Here is a 22,686-nt window from a genome sequence, read left to right as displayed (position 1 = left end):
AAGACATTTAGCAGACGCTTCTGTCCAAAGCCACTTACAATATCACATTTTGTCAACAGTAGAACTATGCAACACAATCTATGACAGCTAAGACATTTTGATTGACTAAGGTAGCATCCTGTAGAAAGTAGTTTGAGAAGGACTATTTATTAGTTAGTCTTCACGACATGACAGATCAAATAAAACAAAATATACTACCAAAGAGATTAGAGCAAAGATAAGCATATTCATTCAATTCAAAGCTTACAGTGTTATCTATTTTACATTCTGCAATGCAATGCTGCACACAGGCCAGCTACAAAGATGCATTTATGCCAATTTTCCTAGGTTTGAGAGTAAGCTATGCATGTCAACATGACACGTCACTTTCAAAGCTGCACAGGCAGCAACGAGTGTTATCAATTTTACATTCTGCAATGCAATGCTGCACACAGGCGAGCTAGAAAGATGCATTTATGCCAATTTTCCTAGGTTTGAGAGTAAGCTATGCATGTCAACATGACACGTCACTTTCAAAGCTGCACAGGCAGCAACGAGTGTTATCAATTTTACATTCTGCAATGCAATGCTGCACACAGGCGAGCTAGAAAGATGCATTTATGCCAATTTGCCTAGGTTTGAGAGTAAGCTATGCATGTCAACATGACACGTCACTTTCAAAGCTGCACAGGCAGCAACGAGTGTTATCAATTTTACTTTCTGCAATGCAATGCTGTACACAGGCCAGATACAGTCGGTTAACGTTAAATTCTCCACACAGCAAAGCGGCGGCCTTAACGCAGCAGCGGCATAGTTGGGTTATTTTAAGCATATTAAATGGATTGCACGGCAACACCAATCAATTCGGCATACATTTAATTCACATACAATAACTATTACAACATAAACCCCGGGCTGTCCTCGCCCTTTTGAGGCTCGGCGAAAACGGCATGTATTAGAATGGAGTTTGGCAAACAGAGTTTCGCCCTGCAAATAACGTTACGTTACGTTTTTCCTCTCAACAAGACTCGCTTTTATCGCATAATTAGATATAAAATCAAGCTCTTACCTCTTAGCGCGGAGAAATTCTCTGTTCTGGCGAAATAATCCAATCCAACTGTGACTGACTGTGTGATTTTCGACGGCAGAAAAATGGCTGCTCTGAAAGACTGAGTTTCTTTGTTGAGGGTGGGTGGGGCGACTGGAGGGGAGCAGCACAGGACCAATGAGAGGAAGGGACAACGTGGAACACAGCCAATAGAAGTAACCTCGCGTCACCAGGCTCTTCTCGGCGAGAAAGAGCCTGGCTCCCGCCCACAATTGATTTTGTCACCCTACTGGTTCCCGCCTAGAGCCCGCCCTAGACCGGATGGCAGCGTTTCTAGCTCGTCAACTTTCACGTTAACTTGACAATTTGACCCAAGTATCAGAATCCTCTTTCACCGTTTTGACCGGTGTGTCAGGCGGTGGTGGCGGAGATGCCATATTGCATAAACGTTTTGTTTTATGTAACGCTAGCTTTGTTTTGATCAGACTCTAGTTTAGGTAACATCACCGCTTCAAGCTAACGGCAACAAAGACGTTGTTAGGCGCATTGCCATCCGGTGTTAATTCTGGGTCCGGGGTTTACGCCCCCATGACAAAAAGCGGGGTGGAAGGTGCCCAGACTACAATAGAAGTAGGCATGTTTCGATATGTTCCACGTTGGAGCCAATGGGGAGAGGACAGAGGCGGGAGGAAGGGAGATTTGACGTGGAACAAGGTGGACCTCTAGCAGAGAGGCATCAGAGAGGAATCACTTCCCTTAGGCGCAAGGATGACACGCAAATTCGTGAAGCGTGCCTTATGGATTTTCCAATTTCCAAGTTTCAAGCCAATCGGACCAACGGTTGCTGAGAAAATCAACTTTTTGTGTTTGCAAAAAAAAAATCCCCCAAAAATAAGTTTTTGTTTTTGCCACTAAATGGCACTATGCCGCACTCCAGAAGGTCCCCGTAAGTGCACTCCCCAAGTTTGAAGTCAATCGGACAAACGGTTCCTGAGATAAAAAACTTTTTGTGTTGGAAAAAAAAAAAAAAAAAAAAAAAAGAGTGGTTGCCACTAAGTGGCGCTATGCTGCACTACAGTAGCCCCCCCCTAAGCGCACTCCCCGAGTTTGAAGCCAATCGGACAAACGGTTCCCGAGATAATCAACTTTTTGCAACATCATATAATTGCAGCGCCGCAGAGCCCGCAGAGCCAGCTGGCTACGCCTCTTGACACTCTTGACACGGTCTGGCTACGCCTCTTGACACGGTCTGGTATACACATCACCCTTCAAAATAAAATACTCGTTGCTTTCTATCTTCCACACAAAATAAAATACTCGTTATTTTTCTCTTGATTTAAAGAATTACAAGAACAATTATGCTTTCTATCTTCCACACTGAGCGTAGTTAGGCTCGTTTTCAACTCACCCAACACATTTTGTTTTTCATATGTATATTTTATGGATTTGGAAAATGTTTCTAAATCCTTTTTAAAGGTTGTAGACAGAGTAGAGTTTTGCTATACAGTATTTACATTTCTGTATAAAATATTTGGTCAAAATAATTACATTGTTCATTAAAAATTATTTTTTTTTACCTTCAATGAATATTCAAAATTTGACAGTTTCAAGTATAAATGGTGGTAGTGCATCAATGCTATATTTAATCCATAAATTCAAATTAGACCAAAAGCTAGTAGCTAATCCAGTGAAAAACATAAATTATCTGTTGTCTCTATCTCTGTATTACAAAAATGGCAAGAATTACAATCAATATTAAAATTATTCTCAGGAATAATCCCCTTGTTGGAGTGGATATATTAGATTAATTATCCTGAAGTGTACTTCTTTTCGTAGATGGGGAATGAGTTGAGATGTATCTTTTTGACTGTCTAAGGCCTAGACAGCCTAGACTCAATCTGTCGGTGTTCAATCGCCTGTTTTCATAACTTTTAATAAAAACATGGGTAAAGTGTGTGGTAGTTTATATATTTTATTTTTTGCTTGACCTATTTGTTGCATTCAGAAACAATAGCAGCAAACAGATATAGAAGCAATGTATAGAAATAGATTTAGCAGAGAATCACATTCGTGGCAATTGTTAGGCAGGAGGTTAACCCATTTAATCCAAAAATTTTCCCAGACATGAAAATATCCAAATCTTGTGTCATTAGTAGCCATTTGAAATAATCAATCATTATTCTTTGTAATTTCAGGGAAAAGTGGGTGAAAAAGTGTATTTTATGCTTGGCAACTATAGTGACCGGTGGGACAAGACAGTGCCTCTAGGTATAAACATAGTTATACACATAAAAACCTCTTGTTTTCCCCAATTTTCCACTCTGAAAGTTTAATCACTGTAGTCGAGGATTGGAGCTGAATACACAGCAACCAAGAGCCCTCAACTGCCGATGCATTTTACACACACACACCAAAGTGAGACAGTCCACTGCATTATGTGTTCTACCTTTCTGCTGACACATCCACTATAGAAAAGAGGACAATCTATCTGGAGCAATTGAACAATATCTCCACAGAGAGACACACACACACACACACACACGAAATACCTTAGTAGTACCATGGTACCTATGTAGTATGACAGACCAATCAATGACTCTTATCCAAGCAGGTTTTATTTCTAAAAGTTCATTTAAAAGCCCCCATCACCTCAATTCCGAGGGCAATTCTATGATTTTTTTAGGGGCAGTTTGCCCCCCGAGCCCCCGCTAATTTCCTACCCTGCATCCCACATTTGATTGAGGTTGTCTCAAAAGAACAGTGTTTCTTATCCCCCATCACAACTGATAGACAAAGTAAAAATGCATCTCACTGAAGTAATCCACTCTTGACTGGCTATGGCTCCCCCGAGAGACCATTATCTCCACAACAATGAGCTACCGGTACTTACTGCCAGAGGACACGGAGCCTGTGCAAAGAATCCAGATGAAAACACTCCTCACATGTAGAGGATAGATGAGGGAAAGGGAGTTGTGGCAGATGTGGAACATGTAATGTGCCCTGAATGAATGAGGACATTATCCACCTAACATTCAAATGCTAAATCAAAGTCCACATGGTGCAAATGAAACCCCAATTGAGGACATGATCACTGTTGTGTTACTGTGAATCAAACCAGACGCGTAGGGTCAATGCATTCATTCTCTGCACTTTTATTTGAACTTAATTTAAGCAGGCAGGTAAGTGAAGAAAGACATTTACATTTGCAACCATTGAAAAAGTGAAACAAAAAAGAGCGCTTAAGTGATGAACAAATTAAAATTAACCGACTGTTCTGCTGAAAAGTTTAAACAACCTGACGATTACAGGCATCGGATCCTCCATGAAATAAATGTCTGATGAACACTTCAAACTCCAATTAGTCTTTGAACAATTTGACCAAATCTTCTAGTCCTATACCCTACTGAGCTTGGCCATATGGAAATATTTGAATGACGAAGGGAAGCAGAGACATTGCAAAGAAACTGTAAAAAAAAAAAAAAAGGGGAGGCGGTAAATAAGCTGTTTCTATAAACATAAAAAACACAATTGTTACTGTTTTTCGTTTGTGTACAGAATGGAAAATGCTTAATCATGGAAGTGCAATCATTTGTGTATGAGGCTGAATCAGCATTTGGTCAAATCAAATGTGTTTAATTTGCTTTTGTGAACTGCTCATCCATAAACCATACATCTACACGTGGACGACAATAGGGGCTATCTCTCCCCGCCAGCATCTGTGGACCCTCTCATTTGACTGACCATATTTCAACGGATCCATTAAAGAACTTCAATTAGTCATTTCAATGACTTTGACAGAATGAGGATAAAAATCAATAGATGGCCCCAGTTTTATTTTTTTCCAATCCACGCTGGTCACCCATCTCTGCAGAATAAACCCCACATGTTTGACAAAGGATTACTGAGCTTCATCATCTCGCTGACAGAAATGCCCATAAAGTGTAGGAGAACAGATTTATTTAATCTCTCTGTGATAATTTGATCTATATATCAACCCTTCTGAGCACCGCTGGTCCATGTAACACAGACACATTATAGAGTGGAGAGTTGGAGGGGGCAATCTGGCGTCTCTGCACGGCCCTGGACTGCAGTCATTGGTGGTTGTCTGTCAGCCATCCTGTGCAGGAGCAAATTCCTCTGTCTCTCTGTAAAGGTGTCAATGCCCCTGAGAGAGAGAGAAAGACAAGAAAACAAACTGTAAGTAACATGCTATTGACATCTCCTGACCCTTCAATATTCAACCGCCAGAATGTGATGTAACTACCTACCAATTGAATAGTCTCCCTTCTTTGGAGTCCTTGGCAATCTTTCGGTCAAATTCCTCCACCTCACTGAAATAGTAAACGGACATAATCACAGACAGTCACTGCTGGGCTAAGAGAAATGTGGGTAACACCAAAAAAGGTATATTAATTAACTTGACTATTCTTAACTACAAGGATAGTCCACATTTCTCAAAGTCAAGCCCTATTTTGTACTGCCGAATGATGATGTTGATTGAATTCTTTCTCAGCCTAAACAATCCTGTTCCTCAGTAGCTCTGGAAAGTTTGACAAAAAAAAAAAATAGGTCAATGGGGTCACACTCCCGTATGTACTACAAGCTGACTGAAGCTCACTCAAATTTACTTTGTGTGCACTGTGAATTACATTTGAGAAAGCCTCAGCTTGTACATATGGGAGCGTGACCTCATTGACCTTGCATGGGTTCTTGCCCAACCTTCCAGAGCTACTATGAGGAAGAGCCTTTCCAATCAACATCGTCATTGCTTAGTAGCAAATAGGGCTACACCTTAAAAATGTGAACTATCCCTTAAAGGTATTATTAACTAATACAAGCAAGTAAATAGTAGATCGACTTTTTGCGATTTGTGTAAAAGAAACAGGAAAAATAAATACATTCTCTACTCTTACCTGTGATGAATATCCTGACCACGAAGGAACAGCTCCCCAGCCTCCAGCAAGGACACATTCTGCAGCTCAGCCAGGCCGTATATGATGGCCTACCAAAAGAAAACAGTTAATTTAAATGGTTACCGTAATTTAAAAATAAACCAATACAGAAAAGCAAGCTAGTACACAGGTCTGTTCACAAGTAGCGCCATGGTTGGCATGCTGGATATATAGACTATTTCGACAACATAAACATTCTAAATTGCCCCCGGCTTACTTCCTGTTGCAGTGTTTGCTGGTACAATAACTGACAGGAAATAAGCTAGGTTAAAACGGTTGCCTAGCATCACAATTCCATGAAAACTGTCCATACGCTTTGAAAGTGCAGGAGCAGAACATGCACAATGGTTAGGCGTACCTCTGGAAGCAGAACATCAAGTATGAAAGGCATTTCATCCATGTACTCCAGATGTGTGGTTCGACGGAGTATGACTCTCAGATGGGAGCAAAGGTTGTCCAGTTGTTTGTCACTGTAAAGGTAGACTGGCACCGTGGAAACGGACTTCTGATCGAAGCTCCGCAAGACCTTTCCGCTGAGTACACCCTATGGGAAAACCAAGGTACAGTAAAAATTATTTAGTAGTAGGGCTGTCCCAGACGATTATTTTCTTATCGATTAATCTAACGATTATTTTTTCGATTAATCTAACGATTATTTTTTTAGGAAAATACTGAACCTCAAATTCAAAAAGATTCATGTTTAATCTGGAGTAATATGCAGTTAAAATAATCACTGGCAAATAAATGTTTTCATTCGTGTGGGGCAAGGAAAGTAATTGAAATTATTTAAATTACATTAATTTAAGTGCAGAGATGAAAAGTCATCGAAAAAGGTGAATCAGAATTACTTTATTAGCCAAGGACCCAAGGTATGTTTGCACACACTAGGAAATTGTCTTGGTGTGGTTATTAAATCTAGATCTAGGGAGACATTGACCTTGCAAGCAAGCTGGATTACGTCGCAAGATCACAAATCACTCGATGTTACTAGTGATGTTCCGATCCGATCACGTGATCGGAAATCGGGGCCGATCACGTGATTTGCGACTCGATCAGAATCGGGGGAGGGAGATCGGATTGCAAACAATATTTTTTTTCCTCCATCAATCATTTCACTTTCACATGTTTGAAAACTACTACTAATGGCCACCATGGATTTTTTTTTTTACATAATTGATGCACGTTTATGTAATCGATGACGTCGACTACTCGGGACAGCCCTATTTAGTAGGAATAGGATTTGTGTAAGTGTATTTATTGTGTGGTAGTTGTGAGTCATTGAACGGACATTACATGTCAATTGGATTCCATCCATGCAAGATAGATACCGGTACATAAATTGCAATAAGCATTGCTAAATGATACATCTTTTGATGATATTCCGAACAAATCTTTTCTGTGAGTTAGTCTGTAATGATGAGAAAAGTGAGAAGATTCTCAACATACCACCAAATGCTGCTCCGCTCCCTGTGACTGCAGAATGAAGTCCACCAGTGTTTTTTCATCTGCAGTGCGGTCAATGTCAACCTGCAGGTGGTCTGGGACTTCGTCTGTGATGCCTTGCTGTCTCTGAACTCTGTAGACTGGCAGAAGTGTGCCTTGAAGCAAGCATCTGGCCTCATCAGTCCAGAAGGCAAACCTCTGACCATGCCTTTCAAACAATAACAAGATTAATTTTTAAGTGTTGCACAGGAAAAAGCTAAGGCAGTGACTGTCAACAGAACGGCATCCAGAATCTTACATCTGTTAGTTACTGATGGTCTACTGATAGTCTGTAGATGGTTAACATAATGTAGTCATCTAAAAGTGATCTAATAAAGTATTTCTAAAATATACAGTGTTGTTGTGACTTGATGTCATGTGTTTTGATGCTGCTATCTGACCGTCTTAGCTAGGACTCACTTGTAAACATGGATTTCATCTTAATGTGACAACTACTTAAAGGATGTGTGTATACACATACGCTACGATACAGGATTCATAATATAATGTATTACTACATATTACACATACCTCTTTATACTGGATTTACCTCAACAGCTACAGAAAATATGTGGAAGGTCCACGGAAGATTTCATTGAGATTACTATAACTATTTCATTACACCAAACAACATCCCTTGACTTTTGCTAAGCGTTCAAAGATTTTTGTAATACTGACTTTTCCACAAATTGGATTTTTTTTTTTTTTACTTTTCTAGGTTTTCCATGACCGTGGGAACCCTGTTACACACACATAGTTTAGGCCGTCATACCCTTCTATTTCGAAATGCTCCATGAGTAGAAGGCACCACCACTTCCGGATCAGAGGCATGTCCATCTTAAAGAAATTTGACAATTCACAAGCAGTCTTTAGTTCATAATGCATTCTTTGTCAATAGTGGGTTGCAACTTAGGAAGGCAATTTCTGCTTTGGTGTAAATTATTTTACGAACTAACCTCGTGGAATTCAAAACCAGTGCTTGTGGCAATGGAAAGGGCGTACTGGAACAGAGGAGATGTGAAAAAAGCATTTTATTTACAATGTTGACAGAAGCCCGTGTATATTTAAGAAAAATAACTGACTTTACCATGAGCATGAAAATCCCGCAGTCATTTCCACTGGTCTGGCGTGGCAAGTCCTGAAAGAAAGCAAGAAAGAAATATGTAACGCAGAGTATGGGCAATAGTAATACTACTTTTACAGTGGCACATTTAGTATTCACCCCAATATCATGGCCAGTCTTCTCAGTCCAGCGCCGGGGATCAATTTGCTGAGCAAGATACCTATAGAAAGAATAAATCAAAGGATATTTTGGGATTATTAACTGTTACAATTCTTCAGTACTGGTGCACATAAATCTACAGTGGCTGCCACATCTATGCGTCAACATTTAATTTACAGATTGGGTTATTCTGTGTGGGGGTGACTTGGAGCACCGGCATGAATAGGTGTTTAAAAAAAGATTCAAATTATCCCACTGAAATCTAAAATCAGACAGTCACAAATTAAGAGTAAATAAAAAGTTCAAACTGATAGATGTGACAACCACATAAGGCAAATGGGAGGTTGCCAAACGATGCAATTAGAGGCAATATGAACATAGCCAAAGCATGCAAGTAGAGGCAATATGAACATAGCAGCCCAAACCATGCAAGCATGCACCCAACACAAGCATGCGGCCAGCCACACCCACGCTGCCAGTGGCCGGTGAAACATAGTCTCTGCATTTATCCAGGCCTGCCCTTCCTCCGGGGGCAGGCTAGGAGCAGTCGGCGTCTCTGACGACATTGGGGTGGAAACATCCTCAGCGCCCACAGTGTCCCGGCGGGAATCTAACCCAGGACCTTCTAGCTGTGAGGCGATAGCGCTTACCAGTACGCCACTGTGCCCCTAAGTCAAACCATGAGTCAAACCATGCAAGTAAAGGCTATAGGAACGTAGCCAAAACATACCATTACAGGCTATAGGAACGTAGCCAAAATGTAATTAGCTATATGAACGTGGCAAACAGAACAGTGTGTCTCATCTGTCAACCTAAAAATGTCTCTGTACTCCGCATCACCAAACCCGGACTCGTGCAGCCAGTACTGCGAGTCTAAAAAGAGAATCTCTCTCAGGAGTGGCCTCATGATCTATAATGTAGTAATGGGTAAAGAGGTGCAGAAGAGGTAAAGTGATTAGGCCAGGGCATAGAGCAGGAGTTCACATGGTTGTACTATACATGAAGCAAACTACTTAATTATGACAACAGGGTGCAGAGGAGGTTAAAAGTGATTAGGCCAGGGCATAGAGCAGGAGTTCACATGGTTGTACTATACATGAAGCAAACTACTTAATTATGACAACAGGGTGCAGAGGAGGTTAAAAGTGATTAGGCCAGAGCATAGAGCAGGAGTTCACATGGTTGTACTATACATGAAGCAAACTACTTAATTATGACAACAGTTAGTATCTATGGACAACAGCTAGCATATATGGACAAGAGCTAGCATCTATGAACAGCCTTACACAGAGAACGTAGTGGCCAGGTCCGTTGACGTTGGTCCATGACGGAAACACTAGCAAGTGTTTCATGTCGACATCCTCCTAAGATTAATGATTTATTTTTATTATGCATATTATCCCAAAAAAATGGACTGCAAACATTTTGTTATTTTAGTGTATATACACTCACTGGAAAGTTGGGAAATAAGTTCTTGCGTGAGATTCTCTTCCATGTAGGAACCACAAACATGTCCTCGATATAAATGTCCTTGCCCTATAGAAAAAAAGGACTTTGAACTCAGAACTTTGAAAGTAGACAAAAATACATGAGAATACAGTAACAGCTGTACTGTTAGCCTTTTATATGTTACTTACATGTTGCAGAGCAGCTTCATGAATCAATTTCATGCAGACATTCCCAATCTGCAAGAAACAATCAAAACTCATCAGTTGGGCATCTAACAGTAAAAGCACTCTTCTACCACAGCGGATCAACTTCCCAATACTCACTGCAGAATCCATATTGCCGTTTCGCAACCCCAGGCTCCAAAACTCTTCCCGTGTGAGACATGTTGATCCTTCTTTCACAATGTATTCTGCGCCAGGCCGTCCCTTGTCCAGCACATAATCGAGCTGCAAATAACAGCTATTAGTCTGGTTATAGTGTGTGGTGTGCTATGACAGAATTAATATTTTGACTAATTTGCTTACCAGTTGGTCCTGGATAGGACTCCATTCATCTTCCCATGGCTTCATTGTCACTGCCTTTCTAGGGGGCACAGTGAAGGCTGCTGTCTGGGGGGCGGTGCGGTCTGCCCGGGGCACAGTGAAGGCTGCTGTCTGGGGGGCGGTGCGGTCTGCCCGGGGCACAGTGAAGGCTGCTGTCTGGGGGGCGGTGCGGTCTGCCCGGGGCACAGTGAAGGCTGCTGTCTGGGGGGCCGTGCGGTCTGCCCGGGGCACAGTGAAGGCTTCTGTCTGACACACTGCCTCCACGGAAACATAAGTTGAAAAACACAATGGATGACTACATGTTAGTGCATGTTTAAAGCCAACACAATGGATGAATACATGTTAGTGCATGTCTAAAGCTAACGGCGCAGCATGTTTAAAGCTAACATGTTTAAAGCTAAAGGCGCAGACTCACTGGAAATGGAAGCGACGCAGGGCATCACAGAAGCATCAAGTCGGGTCTGACAAAAGCGGCGATATTTGAATGCTGCACTGTGCAAGATGTTTATTGGCTTGTGACGAAACTTGGAATTGACATCAGCCAGTAAAACTGTTCAGCCAATAGCAAAAGAAAATCTAACATAAATTCTAAGTGTTGCTTTTTAAGCAGCAAATTATTTCAATCCATTAAATATTAACACCGGCATTGACGTGTTTACATAGTTGTTGTTAGTGTCGAGCCGTGTTCATAGTCCATTCATAGAATTAAGCTAATTTAGTTTCCAGCTCAACAAACATGTTTGTTACCTCTCCAGGCACACTCTATACATTGCAGTTTTCTGTTGTAACAATAACGAATCCCCTGAGACAGACTCTTATGACACAATCATACCTCAAAACATCATCAAAACCTATACATAGCCAACAGCTTTTCCACTAGAATTGATAGTGATCAACTTAAATAAAGACACATAACAGGTTCATAATTAAACATGAAAATGACCTCAAATTAATAGTCTACAGATCACCTGTTACGTGTGCAGGAGTTGCCGCTGGGAGGACCATGGCAGCTCTTACTGGGGGCAAGGGGGGGTCTGGTCCCTCTGAAAACACAAAACACAAAAATGACAACTCCAAAGTATGCCAGTTAAAAGAAATTGATGGCTTCGTGATGCAACTGCATTCATAGTTACCTAATACAGCTTGACTAAAACTGTTGATCTTCAAATTTTTACCGAAAGTTTTTCTAATTGTTTCAGCTCTTTTCTTATTGAGGGCAATATTGTGTTGATGGATGAGATTCCTCATAAGGAATGTATGAGTAGAAGCCAAAGCCATATTCATGAAGTAGTTATTTTTTTTCATTTTTGCAAAAAACTGTTCTGCTACTTGGCTGTTGACCTTTCCAGACAGTTGAGGAACCAGATTCAACCTTCGTAGGACATCTCTCCTGTCCTTTGTGTTTTTTTCGTGGAACCGGTCATATAGGACATAATGTTCAGAGGAACCAGTCACTGGATGTCCACAGTTATTGTGCGAAGGTGCTCTGGTGTCCAACCACGGCAAAGACACTTTTACTGATCCATGTTCTGCCAATGCGATGTTTTCTTCTGTTGGCTCCATTAAGCGCCCTTCAAATGGCCTGAAAGGCAACTTCTCTGGTTCTCGAAGATTGGTGTGTGTTGCAAGACCTCGTGCAAAATCATAAATAACCACATTCGGCATGTGTTTCCAGGACAACAGCATGTCAGCGAAATCCCGTGGGCTCTCAGCTCGAAGATTACATTTGACGCTGTATACAATCCCACAGGGGCACATGATCACTGCCCATCCACCTGTAAGAGTAACCAGTAAAGTAAGAGCCAGAAAACCGCACTCCAACACTCGGCTTCACAAACTGAAAGATTTGAGTTGACCAGTCAAAGAGTCTAGATAAGAGCAAACCTTTTACTCAAATTTAAGAGACGATATATGCGTTGGTCAAACAAGAACTGCTGAAATCAAAACACACCTGAGGCGGCCCAAATCTTCTGAAAGATTTTGTCATAGGTTTGTCTCGACTTCATCTCAGTCGACAACCTCACTAAGAGGTCACTCCGTGATCCTGTAGAGTCAAGCCCACACTCTCTGCACAGCTTTCGTATAACTGGAACCTACATGTGAACAGAAACAAAATTAAAAATGTTTTAGTTAAATAAATGGATTACAATCTTGAATTTCAAAAGATAATGTATGCTCTATAGACATTTAAGAGCACACAGACCTTCTGCTTAAAAAGCTCTTCTCTAAGATGATCTTCAGTTACTGGAAGTTCCGCAGCCTCCTGCTTAGCTTTAGAGGGTTTCATCTTTTCAAATTCAGTGTTAAGCACCAAGTTTGAGTCACGTGTGTTTCTCCCTATCCACGGAGCCCAAAATTGGTATGTGGGTGTAACTCTGAAAGGGTTGTCTCTTGCACCTAAAACAGAAAATATAGCATTAACAAGAGAATACAGCATTCAAACTGAACCCATTGATAAATGTTCATCATTATACTGGGTGTCTGCAGATATCAAAGACTTCAATTAGTTCAATAGAATAGTTTGAAGGAGAACTTCACCAAAAGACAACACAGACTTATTTTGCACATGATCTCACACATATCTAAAAGGCAACACCGACTTATTTTGCACATGATCTCACACATCTGAAAACTGTAAACAGTTTTGCAGACAGTCATTGTTTGACAGTTGTTGAGTTGATTTGAATTAATTAATCAACTCTCAAGACTACCGTAAATGAATGCCAGCAAAACTGTTTACAGTTTTCAGATATGTCATGTGCAAAATAAATCCGCATTGTTTTTAGGTGAAGTTCTTCTTTAAGACTTTATTTAAAAAATAAAGCGGAATTAAATCTAAAACTACTTTTTTGTGGATTACATATAAAAGTATGTACCGTACTCAATAGTGGGTCCAGCGGAGAGAGTACTAGGTATAGGTTTTGAAGAACCATTCTATACATTGTTGTTGTAACGGTCTTCTTTGGGTGAAATAAAACAGGTGTGTAGATGACATGAAAACAAAGGTTGAGTTCTAAAATGGGTGTGATCCCCCCCCCCGGCCCACATTCGTCTTGATGCGTCACGGCTGGTGTGATCCCAGGATGGTCTATTATTTGATTTCTCTCTACTGTACATGCAAGTATTAAGTTAATTCATTTAATCTAGCATTAAACTGAAGACAGATCTCAACCACATCAACATTTTACGGGCAGACAACCAATTATACTGTAGGATTTAATTACTTTTCACAAATCCTCGTCCGATCATTTCCCTTGATACTGCCTCCCAAAAATGTTCAATGTTAACTTCTCCTTTGAAGTTCTCCGGAGGTTCCTTGAGGTCACTCACTAAAAACAGAATTTCAAGAGAACATACTGTAAAACTATTCGGAAAAAGTAACCTCACAGAAGGTTTTACTGCATTTCATGAAGAACAGATTCTGAAATTGTGGTGAACAACATACCTGCAAGATGAAACGCAGCCTTCTTATGTAGGTCCATTATCACCACTGGTGGGTGATCACCACAGGAGATGCATGAGTAATTATGGTCATGTTCTGTCAAAGCTTCAAAATGTAAGTAGGCATGGAGAACTGTGTCTGAATTGGGAAACTGTGCATCCGTTGACAGTTGCAGAAACTGCACTGCTCTGCTAATTGCAGTGTGGACCTGAAAAGAGGAAACAAATTGATTACTATGTTCCCCACAGCGATTAAGTCATTCTAAATTTACTTTAAAGGGATATTTCAGAAGTCAAAATAGAGGGACAAATCCCATAAGGCCCCCAACCAACCTCCATCCAATTAAATTTGAAAGATAATTAGACATTTAGAGGGCCATCCTGGTTCCAGGGCCCAAGACAACTGCCTTGTTTTGTGTTTTTGTTTTTTCAAAGCCTAATTTCTTTCTGCTGAACGGAATCAAACCAAACTTTTCAGGGTGGCTTAAAATTAATATTTAAAGCTGGACATATGGTCCAGGTTGTAAAAAAATAGGAAATTCTCCTTTATTTATTTCAGTAACATGTACCTGGAGTAAGTTCCTCAGTGTTAAGCACAAGGGCAAGCTCAGGATTACATGGTCATCAAAGTTACAGACACCGTTTTTCCACTCTTGATACCGGTAGCACATCCCACATTGCGGGCAGTACTTGCAGTAAGTGGACACATCTGAACAAACGATGGGAAAAATTACATCAAGATTAAGATATTTTATACCTTACAGCAGGGGTTTTCATAATCAGACATTTATTTGATCCCAGACAATCAACAATTGAGCAAAGATAGCCCGATATTGCTGTTCGACATACTTCAGACTAACACCAACTACATAAGAATGTCCTTTTTGAAGGCATTTAGTTGTTTCTGACTGGGAAAAACAGTAAATTTCCCCAAAGCTACAGTACTGGATCTTGGAACCATCTGTGACCAAGTCGCACGCATTTAGGCTATTTCTATAACTAATGTAACAACTTTCACTTGCATTCACTAAGCCTCCCCTGAAAGAGCCCCTATGGGTAGGCCCACCTCCCACTTGGAAAATCTCTGCCTTCGAACAATAACATCATTAACATTAAAATTATAAGAAACTACTGAGATACATATGAGAACCTACCTTTGATTACACACAAGGTAGTGAGTATTTTTGCCGTTTTTGTTATAAGGACCGGGTCCGTAAGTGGTACTCTGCCCTCACATTCCTGACAAAGTGTTTCATCAGGGACTAGGTGCCTGGGGTACACTCTGTGTGGTACTGGATGACGGAATTCTTCTGGAAGGATAGCTGGAATGGTCTTATTCTTCTGAATGTATGACACCATTTTTTCTAACAGCACACCTTTTGGGGGATATACAAGACTGCTGTCTTCCTCACTCTTCTCTCCTGAAGAACAGCCATGCTCCATTTCTGTGTTCACATCATCTTCTGTGCTGCGTACTGTCCGGAAAATATTGCGCTGTGTTTCGAAGAGGTGCCATTTGGCAATATATTTGTGAATGCAAGATCTCTGCAGGTTGGTACATGGACAGGTCCATCTGTTCTGCTTTGTATCATAGACGACCATCACACGCCCAAGACGGCTGTAGTGCGATATTGTTGGTTCATACACCGAGATGCACTGTTTTGTTCCAGGAATACCAATTGTGTGAACTGACAGAGGTGTCTTGTTGTTGGTTGAAAGTTCTTGCAGTTTCAAGCAGTCCTTCTTGGCTCCCTGACCAAACCATTTTGCATTTACCATCTCATCCAGTACACATGGAGATAGTGTCTCAGCCTTGGCAGATGACGTGATGTATGAGGTAGATCTTATGTGTTGGCACAGATAGTTGGAAAGGCCACTCAGGTGTGCAACATCCATGTTCATCTGGCACTCACTATGTTCACACAGTATGTGATGATTTGTGCCCCAGGTTTTCAACTGCACATGCAGAGGTATGCTGTGCCCCTTGAATGCTTTTAGAACAGCATAAATACCGTTCTCTTTATCAATTATTTCACCAGTAAGGTGACGCCTTGCATTAATGTCTTTAACTTTTTCCTTTGTATGTTTCCTTTCAATATGTTTCTTTAGGTTCCTTTTGTTATAGAGTACTTTACAAAAGGGGCATTGTTTTTGGATCACAGTTCTTTGACGGACTCTTTTTTTTTTACATGAACTGACTGGAGTGACTGGACTGGCAAATGCTGGTGTTGCGGCTGGTCCAGAGAGTGAAGTGACTGGACTGGCAAATGCTGGTGTTGTGGCTGGTCCAGAGAGTGAAGTGACTGGACTGGCAAATGCTGGTGTTGTGGCTGGTCCAGAGAGTGAAGTGACTGGAGGGACTGGACTGGCAAGCTGGTGCTGTGGCTGGGCCAGAGAGTGAACTGACTGGAGGTACTGGACTTGCAAGCTGGTGCTGTGGCTGGGCCAGAGAGTGAACTGACTGGAGTGACTGGACTGGCAAGCTGGTGCTGTGGCTGGGTCAGAGAGTGAACTGACTGGAGTGACTAGACTGGCAAATGCTGGTGTTGCGGCTGGGCCAGAGAGTGAACTGACTGGAGGGACTGGACTGGCAAATGCTGGTGTTGCGGCTGGGCCAGAGAGTGAACTGACTGGAGGGACTGGACTGGCAAATGCTGGTGTTGCGGCTGGGCCAGAGAGTGAACTGACTGGAGGGACTGGACTGGCAAATGCTGGTGTTGCGGCTGGGCCAGAGAGTGAACTGACTGGAGGGACTGGACTGGCAAATGCTGGTGTTGCGGCTGGGCCAGAGAGTGAACTGACTGGAGGGACTGGACTGGCAAATGCTGGTGTTGCGGCTGGGCCAGAGAGTGAACTGACTGGAGGGACTGGACTGGCAAATGCTGGTGTTGCGGCTGGGCCAGAGAGTGAACTGACTGGAGGGACTGGACTGGCAAATGCTGGTGCTGTGGCTGGGCCAGAGAGTGAGCTGACTGGAGCTTCGGCTTGGCACTTTTCAAGATGCTTCACAAAGCGCTCCCTCCTCTCAAACATTCCTGGGCAGTATGGACAATGATGATGCAGCAGCATCTTATTGCAACCTAGCCCACATCTGTGAATGGTCAAGTCTGTGAAATTCAGAGACAGAGTTAGTAATTGTATGATAATTGTATGAAAATTGAGAATATGAAAGTTGCACAAACACCCATTAAAATACATTTCTCTTACTAGTGGAATACCCGTCCCTGTATGCTGGAGGCTGCGCAGCCATTGCACAGCATTGCACATTCTGACAATAATCTGTGCAGGCATAACAAATTCACCAATTGTAATCATCCCTAATTACGTAATTAAAAATGTTTGGCTCCAACATTACCCAATTAAAAATGTTTGGCTCAATAGACCCTTCTCACGGGGGCCATTTTGTGTCAAAAAGGCAGAATAAACACAGGTGCGAGCAAAACACTAATGAGGGTTTCCACATTCCAATCATGGAAGTTGGAAACCCTCATTAATGGTTTGCTTGCACCTGTGTTAACCCTGCCTTTTCGACACAAAATGACCCCCGTGAGAAAGGTCTATTAGGTCACCCGCAGGGGTGCTATTTATACTTGCTGAAAGAGGGCAGCATAACCCCCAAGATAGATTTAGGTTTCATACAAATGGACAAACATTGTGGAGTGTGAGTTCTGTGATCCTTACATTTATATTGAATAAAACTACCACAGAGGTGAGAGGGACAGTATGTGGTTTTAAAACCAGGTGGAAGATGCTTGATTGAGGGTAAAGAAATCAATGGGTTGTTGCCAAGTTTTGGTGACGTTAATATCAGGTTTGCCCCATATGGGACTAGGGATGCAACGGTATGATTTTTTGATGGTATGATAACGGACAAAAATCCAACGTTTCATGGTATCGTGGACATTTATGTGTTGTAAAATCTATCATATATATGTATATATTTTTTTCGTGCCAGAATAGCATGCCATATGGGGTATATATCAGGTGTGGGTTTAGCTAGTAAGGGCGTTTGGTTAATCTAATAGACATTTATGCAAAGTTTATTTATATAAGCCAGCACATTTAAAACAACCGCGGTTGTGCTATCAGGTTCAAATAAGCAAAAGTAGATGACAATTCAACAATAGGAAAGTATGTTACCTCCCAGGACAACTGCTGTCTTCTGATGGGATTGCAAATGGGCCTCTACCTTGTTCTTCCAACTTGCTTTGAAGTGCTTTTCCACGCAGAAAGGACAACGGAAAAACACCCCATCTTTGTGGACAGCTATGGGCATGGGCAGTTGGCCACCTCGGTGAAACGTAATGTGGTTCTGAAACGATAAAGCACAACATACCGTTATAAAACACCCCCCAAAGTGAAACGAAGAGATCTCTAAATGTAACGAGCGTCAATATATTCCCATTGAGTACTAAATATGTCTAAGTCACAGATAAATGTGACCAAGGGCCATGTATGCTTAAATTCTGGTTAAAAAGTGGAAGGAAACAAAGCGGAGAAGATGATCCCTGGTTGAGGGTCATACCTGCTGTTGAGGAGGTTACGTGATTGCAGGCAGCTGAATGAGATGCAATGGGCTAAATGCACAACTCCACTACTTCCTGAAATTAGTACAGCTTCTTTATTTCCTGTCATCACTATTGGATGAACTGATTAATGTCAGGTGTGCTGCAGTCACAACAATGATCAGGCACACCTGATTAATCAGTTCATCCAATAGTGTAGGCCAGGAAATAAAGAAGCTGTACTAATTTCATCAAGTAAAGAAGTTGTGCATGTAGTCTATAGACCCTTTTCACAACCACCATGTTGTGTCTAAAAGGCAGGGTAAACACAGGTGCAACCAACTCACTAATTAGGGCCCCAGCACTGGAACACCTAAATGGACTTGAAGTTTGAAAGGAACCCTAATTAATGTTTTGGTACGCCTGTGTTACTTGGCTGCCGTGAAAAGGGTCTAAAGGGATGATGTGAAGGAGTGGTGCATTGTGGGGAATTGAGTCCAGATACCAACTTATATATAACAAACAAAAACATTAATATCGATACTGGGATTTATGTATTGATAATCGTTCCTTTACATGAATATCGACTCAATATGGATATATCTATTTTTTTTTAATCCAGCCCTATTACCACCATAACCACAAATAGTCATATCTCCTTGATGGCTGTAGTGTAGTGTGAACACAAGGCCTCATACCTTAGCATGCTCCCCAGTTAGCATGTTTCCTCCTTAACCACAACCATTCACTTGCTCGTTCTGCTGCCCGAGACATGCTTGTAAAATACATCAACGTGTGTGAACCGTCCCCGAATGCCCAACTCACGTTAGTAGGTTACTACAACAGCGGAACTTGCCACAAAACATGTGCTTTTAATAGCTAACGTAGCTACTAGCTAATGCTAAATCACTGAATGACACAAACACCATTAGTAGAATTAACATTAGCCACCGACAGGCAGATGTAACTTAATGTTTATATATATTTGGTGGCATTTCAAAAGAGACTGCAAGAGAAAAATATGTTTTTTATATATATTTTACCGTAGATGTTAATCTGCATTGTTGCGCCATTTTCTTCTTGGTTCTCTCTTCTGTTAGCGCATGCGTTGTTGGACCGTGTCAAGAGGCGTAGCCAGACCGTGCCAAGAGGCGTAGCCAGACCGTGTCAAGAGGCGTAGCCAGCTGGCTCTGCGGGTCTGCAGTTAGATGTATCTCACTTTTTGTGTTTGCAAAAAAATAAAATGTGTTTGCCACTAGGTGGTGCTATGCCATTCGGCAGTGCACTTCAGTAGGTCCCCCTAAACGCACTCCCCGAGTTTGAAGTCGTTCGGAGAAACGGTTCCTGAGATAATCAACTTTTTGTGTTTGCAAAAAAATTAAATGTGATCATGATTATAGGTGATCTTATCTGTATCGTTCCAATATAAATTGGAACGATACAGTTAAGATCACCTATAATCATGATACTTTTTTTTTTTTTTTTTGCTGCAATTCCAGCACGTAATTTGCCCATGTATAATGGTATCCTTTTTTGCCTTGTATATTTTCTTCATTTTGTCTGTTCTTTGCAAGGTATATTTAAAAAAAACAACTTTAATTGGCCAAATCTTTGCCTATATTCAAGAAAAAGAATGGTATCGGCATAATATCGGTATCGGCAGATATCCAAATTCAGGTATCGGAATCGGATCGGAAGTGAAAAAAGTGGATCAGTGCATCCCTTGTCTCAAGCTTGTCTCGTCTTCAGAAGAACACAGAGCAGGAAGGAGCAGCGCGACCACATGTTCCTCTCTCTCTTTCTCTCTCGCTGTGTTAGAGAGCGCATGTTCCTTTCTCTCTCTCTCTATCTCTCAACAGTGACTGTGGGGGGTTATCTCTCCCTCAGGCAGAAGCCTGCATGAATAGTGACTGTGGGGGTTGCAGTATTTGAGGAATGTGAGCAAAGTGGGAGGAGGGAAAGTGTGAATTGGATCCTTTGAAGACTCCCCTGCAGTCCACCAATCTTGAGCGCCAGACGCCATGACGTCATCTTGGCTGCTTTGCATAGATGTCCCATCATGCCTTTCTGCCCCTACCAGGGCAGTTTGGATCTGATCCGGGTCAGGCTGGGTGCAGTTCTCATCAGAACCACCCTTCCTACGATGCAGTACTCTTATCTCTGGAAAGCCTAACAGGCTTAAAACATGTTTTAACACAGGAACACCATATTCAAAACAGTACCTACATCTCACCCTATATATATCCCACATTTACAGGGTTTAGTTGTGTTACTCCGGTAGCACAAACCCAACAACAACAACAACAACAACAACAACAACAACAACAACAACACCACCACCACCACCACCACCACCACCACCACCACCAGGTGTACTCTGAGCCTATAGGATAAATATTGTGTCTTCTTGCCTATAGAGGGCGCTATATCAAGTACCTGTACCTTCTAAATTATTTTATTTTGAAGGGCAGCAGGAAGTGCTGATTCATTGTCATTATGGCCAGCCTTCCTTCTTGTATGACACTTCACTTGTCGCACGCACGCTATTGTACAGACAACATACATACCTATACATGTATTCCAAGTGCGATATCACTCATGGCCTCACTCATAAATTTTACAGATTATCTTTTGAGCAGTTGCAGCTCTTCTCTGTTAAGAAACACATGCAAAAAGTGTACTGGAAGCAGGAATCCAGTGTGATTTGACCGCATACATATAGCTTAACAGTAACTCTGAGCAGGAGTGTTGGATTGTGGGTAGAGAGAAACATGTAGACAAAAAAAACACATTAAATTAGCTTTATCTCAGAAACCATACGAGGTACAGCTATGAAACTTGTTAGGGAGGTTCACAGAGGGGTCTTTTACTATCCACGAAAAAATTGCACCTATTGACAAGATGGTGGCGCTATAACAGCCCTCTTTATGTTTTGGTTCATAACTTTTGAACCGTAGGGTCTATCATCAAACTTTTTTTTCCCCTGGATTCCTTGGGTCCTTCCGCATCTACTCATCTAGGCCACGCCCATTTCCATCTGACTAGATTTCCCGCCATTTTGAATTTTGTCCAAAACAGTTTTTTTGCGCTTCCTCCTTGAAATCTTGTCCAATCCTCACCAAACCAAAGCACACATCATGTGATGAGTGTCCTGCACAACACTGTTTTGTGGTTTTTGAAAAAAAACGCACTGTTACGATATAATCGACTTCCAAAGTTCGGTGGGTGGGGCCTATTTCACAAAGATCGTCCGATGCTAACCAAACTTGGTACAGGTGTGGACGGATGTACTCTGAGCCTATAGGACAAATATTGTGTTGAAGGTGGGGACTGGGACTTTTCCACTGGGAAACACCAACGTCCCAGGTGTCTGGAAGGCAGCATTAGTCCCCCTAATTGCATGGGCAGGGACTAGGGGTGGGAATCGTGGAGTAACTCACTCAGTTACAGTGTATATTGGCTGAAGAAAGGTGCCATCACATGATGTCAGTTACAGTGTATATTAGCGGTGGGAATCGTGGAGTAACTCACGATACGATATGGTCACGATACTTGGCCCTCCATAACGATATTGGCTGGGTTTCCCAAAAGCTTCTTTGCGCTAAGAAGCTAATTCAACCCTTCTTAAGGCCCCCTTAAGAAGCAAACGCGTTTCCCAATTGCTTCTTTACGAAGGCATGCGTTTCCCAAAAGCTTCTTAGCGCTAAGAAGCTTCTTTGACCCTTCTTAAGGCTCCCGTAAGAAGCCAACGAAGCCAACGCGTTTCCCGATTGCTTCTTAGCCTAAAATTATCTTCCAATTATCCTCCGTTAAGAAGGCTGCGTTTCCCAAAAGCTTCTTAGCGCTAAGATGATCTTTCGTTAAGAAGGTTTTGTAAGAAGGGTCTGGAGCCTTCTTAACACCTTCTTAATGACAAAACACTGGCAGATCCAGCCGCGTTAGGCAAAAGGAGATACTTGTGTCCACTGTTCCTCTTGTGTTTTTCCCTTTTTCCTTTCTTTCATGTACCCTTTAGTGTTTAAAATTAGGGAACACTTGAAAATCTCCCCTGTATGTATGGTTACTT

General features: G+C 41.7%; 1 protein-coding gene and 1 long non-coding RNA gene across 3 annotated transcripts; both read right to left on the bottom strand.

Moving 5' to 3' along the window:
- Positions 1 to 4,177: 4,177 nt before the first annotated feature.
- Positions 4,178 to 10,800, bottom strand: LOC310771258 (PWWP domain-containing DNA repair factor 3B-like). Of its 2 annotated transcripts, none has more exons than XM_083663907.1 (14): positions 10,657 to 10,800; positions 10,456 to 10,578; positions 10,321 to 10,368; positions 10,136 to 10,219; positions 9,970 to 10,047; positions 8,684 to 8,744; positions 8,549 to 8,599; positions 8,418 to 8,462; positions 8,234 to 8,298; positions 7,426 to 7,630; positions 6,338 to 6,523; positions 5,941 to 6,029; positions 5,296 to 5,358; positions 4,178 to 5,192 (listed from the first exon to the last, which is right to left on the bottom strand). In XM_083663907.1, exons 7-14 carry the CDS (start codon positions 8,555 to 8,557, stop codon positions 5,060 to 5,062), a joined length of 795 nt encoding a protein of 264 aa, XP_083520033.1. In that variant the 5' UTR covers positions 8,558 to 8,599; positions 8,684 to 8,744; positions 9,970 to 10,047; positions 10,136 to 10,219; positions 10,321 to 10,368; positions 10,456 to 10,578; positions 10,657 to 10,800; the 3' UTR covers positions 4,178 to 5,059. The 2 variants fall into 2 exon arrangements, 1 of the variants encoding a protein (XP_083520033.1); XR_014552400.1 differs by having other exon boundaries at positions 5,172 to 5,192; positions 5,296 to 5,401.
- Positions 10,801 to 10,847: 47 nt separating this feature from the next.
- Positions 10,848 to 12,921, bottom strand: LOC310771260. The gene is made up of 5 exons (XR_014552401.1): positions 12,878 to 12,921; positions 12,626 to 12,767; positions 11,808 to 12,449; positions 11,643 to 11,717; positions 10,848 to 10,928 (listed from the first exon to the last, which is right to left on the bottom strand). It is a non-coding gene; the product is annotated as an uncharacterized lncRNA (long non-coding RNA).
- Between the last annotated feature and the right edge of the window lie 9,765 nt (positions 12,922 to 22,686).

Source organism: Poromitra crassiceps, assembly GCF_964638095.1.
Source record: "Poromitra crassiceps genome assembly, contig: HAP1_SCAFFOLD_478, whole genome shotgun sequence".
NCBI classification, from domain to species: Eukaryota; Metazoa; Chordata; class Actinopteri; order Beryciformes; family Melamphaidae; genus Poromitra; species Poromitra crassiceps.
Note: the sequence above shows the minus strand (reverse complement) of the source record. Positions and strands in the feature narration are given on the sequence as shown.

Bases quoted from the DNA above. Each gene is read 5' to 3' on its own strand.
- LOC310771258 (XM_083663907.1), bottom strand. The intron at 6,524-7,425 runs GTATGTTGAGAA...GTTTTCCCATAG, and splicing joins GAGCGGAGCAGCATTTGGTG to GGTGTACTCAGCGGAAAGGT. The intron at 6,030-6,337 runs GTACGCCTAACC...TTCTTTTGGTAG, and splicing joins TTGATGTTCTGCTTCCAGAG to GCCATCATATACGGCCTGGC.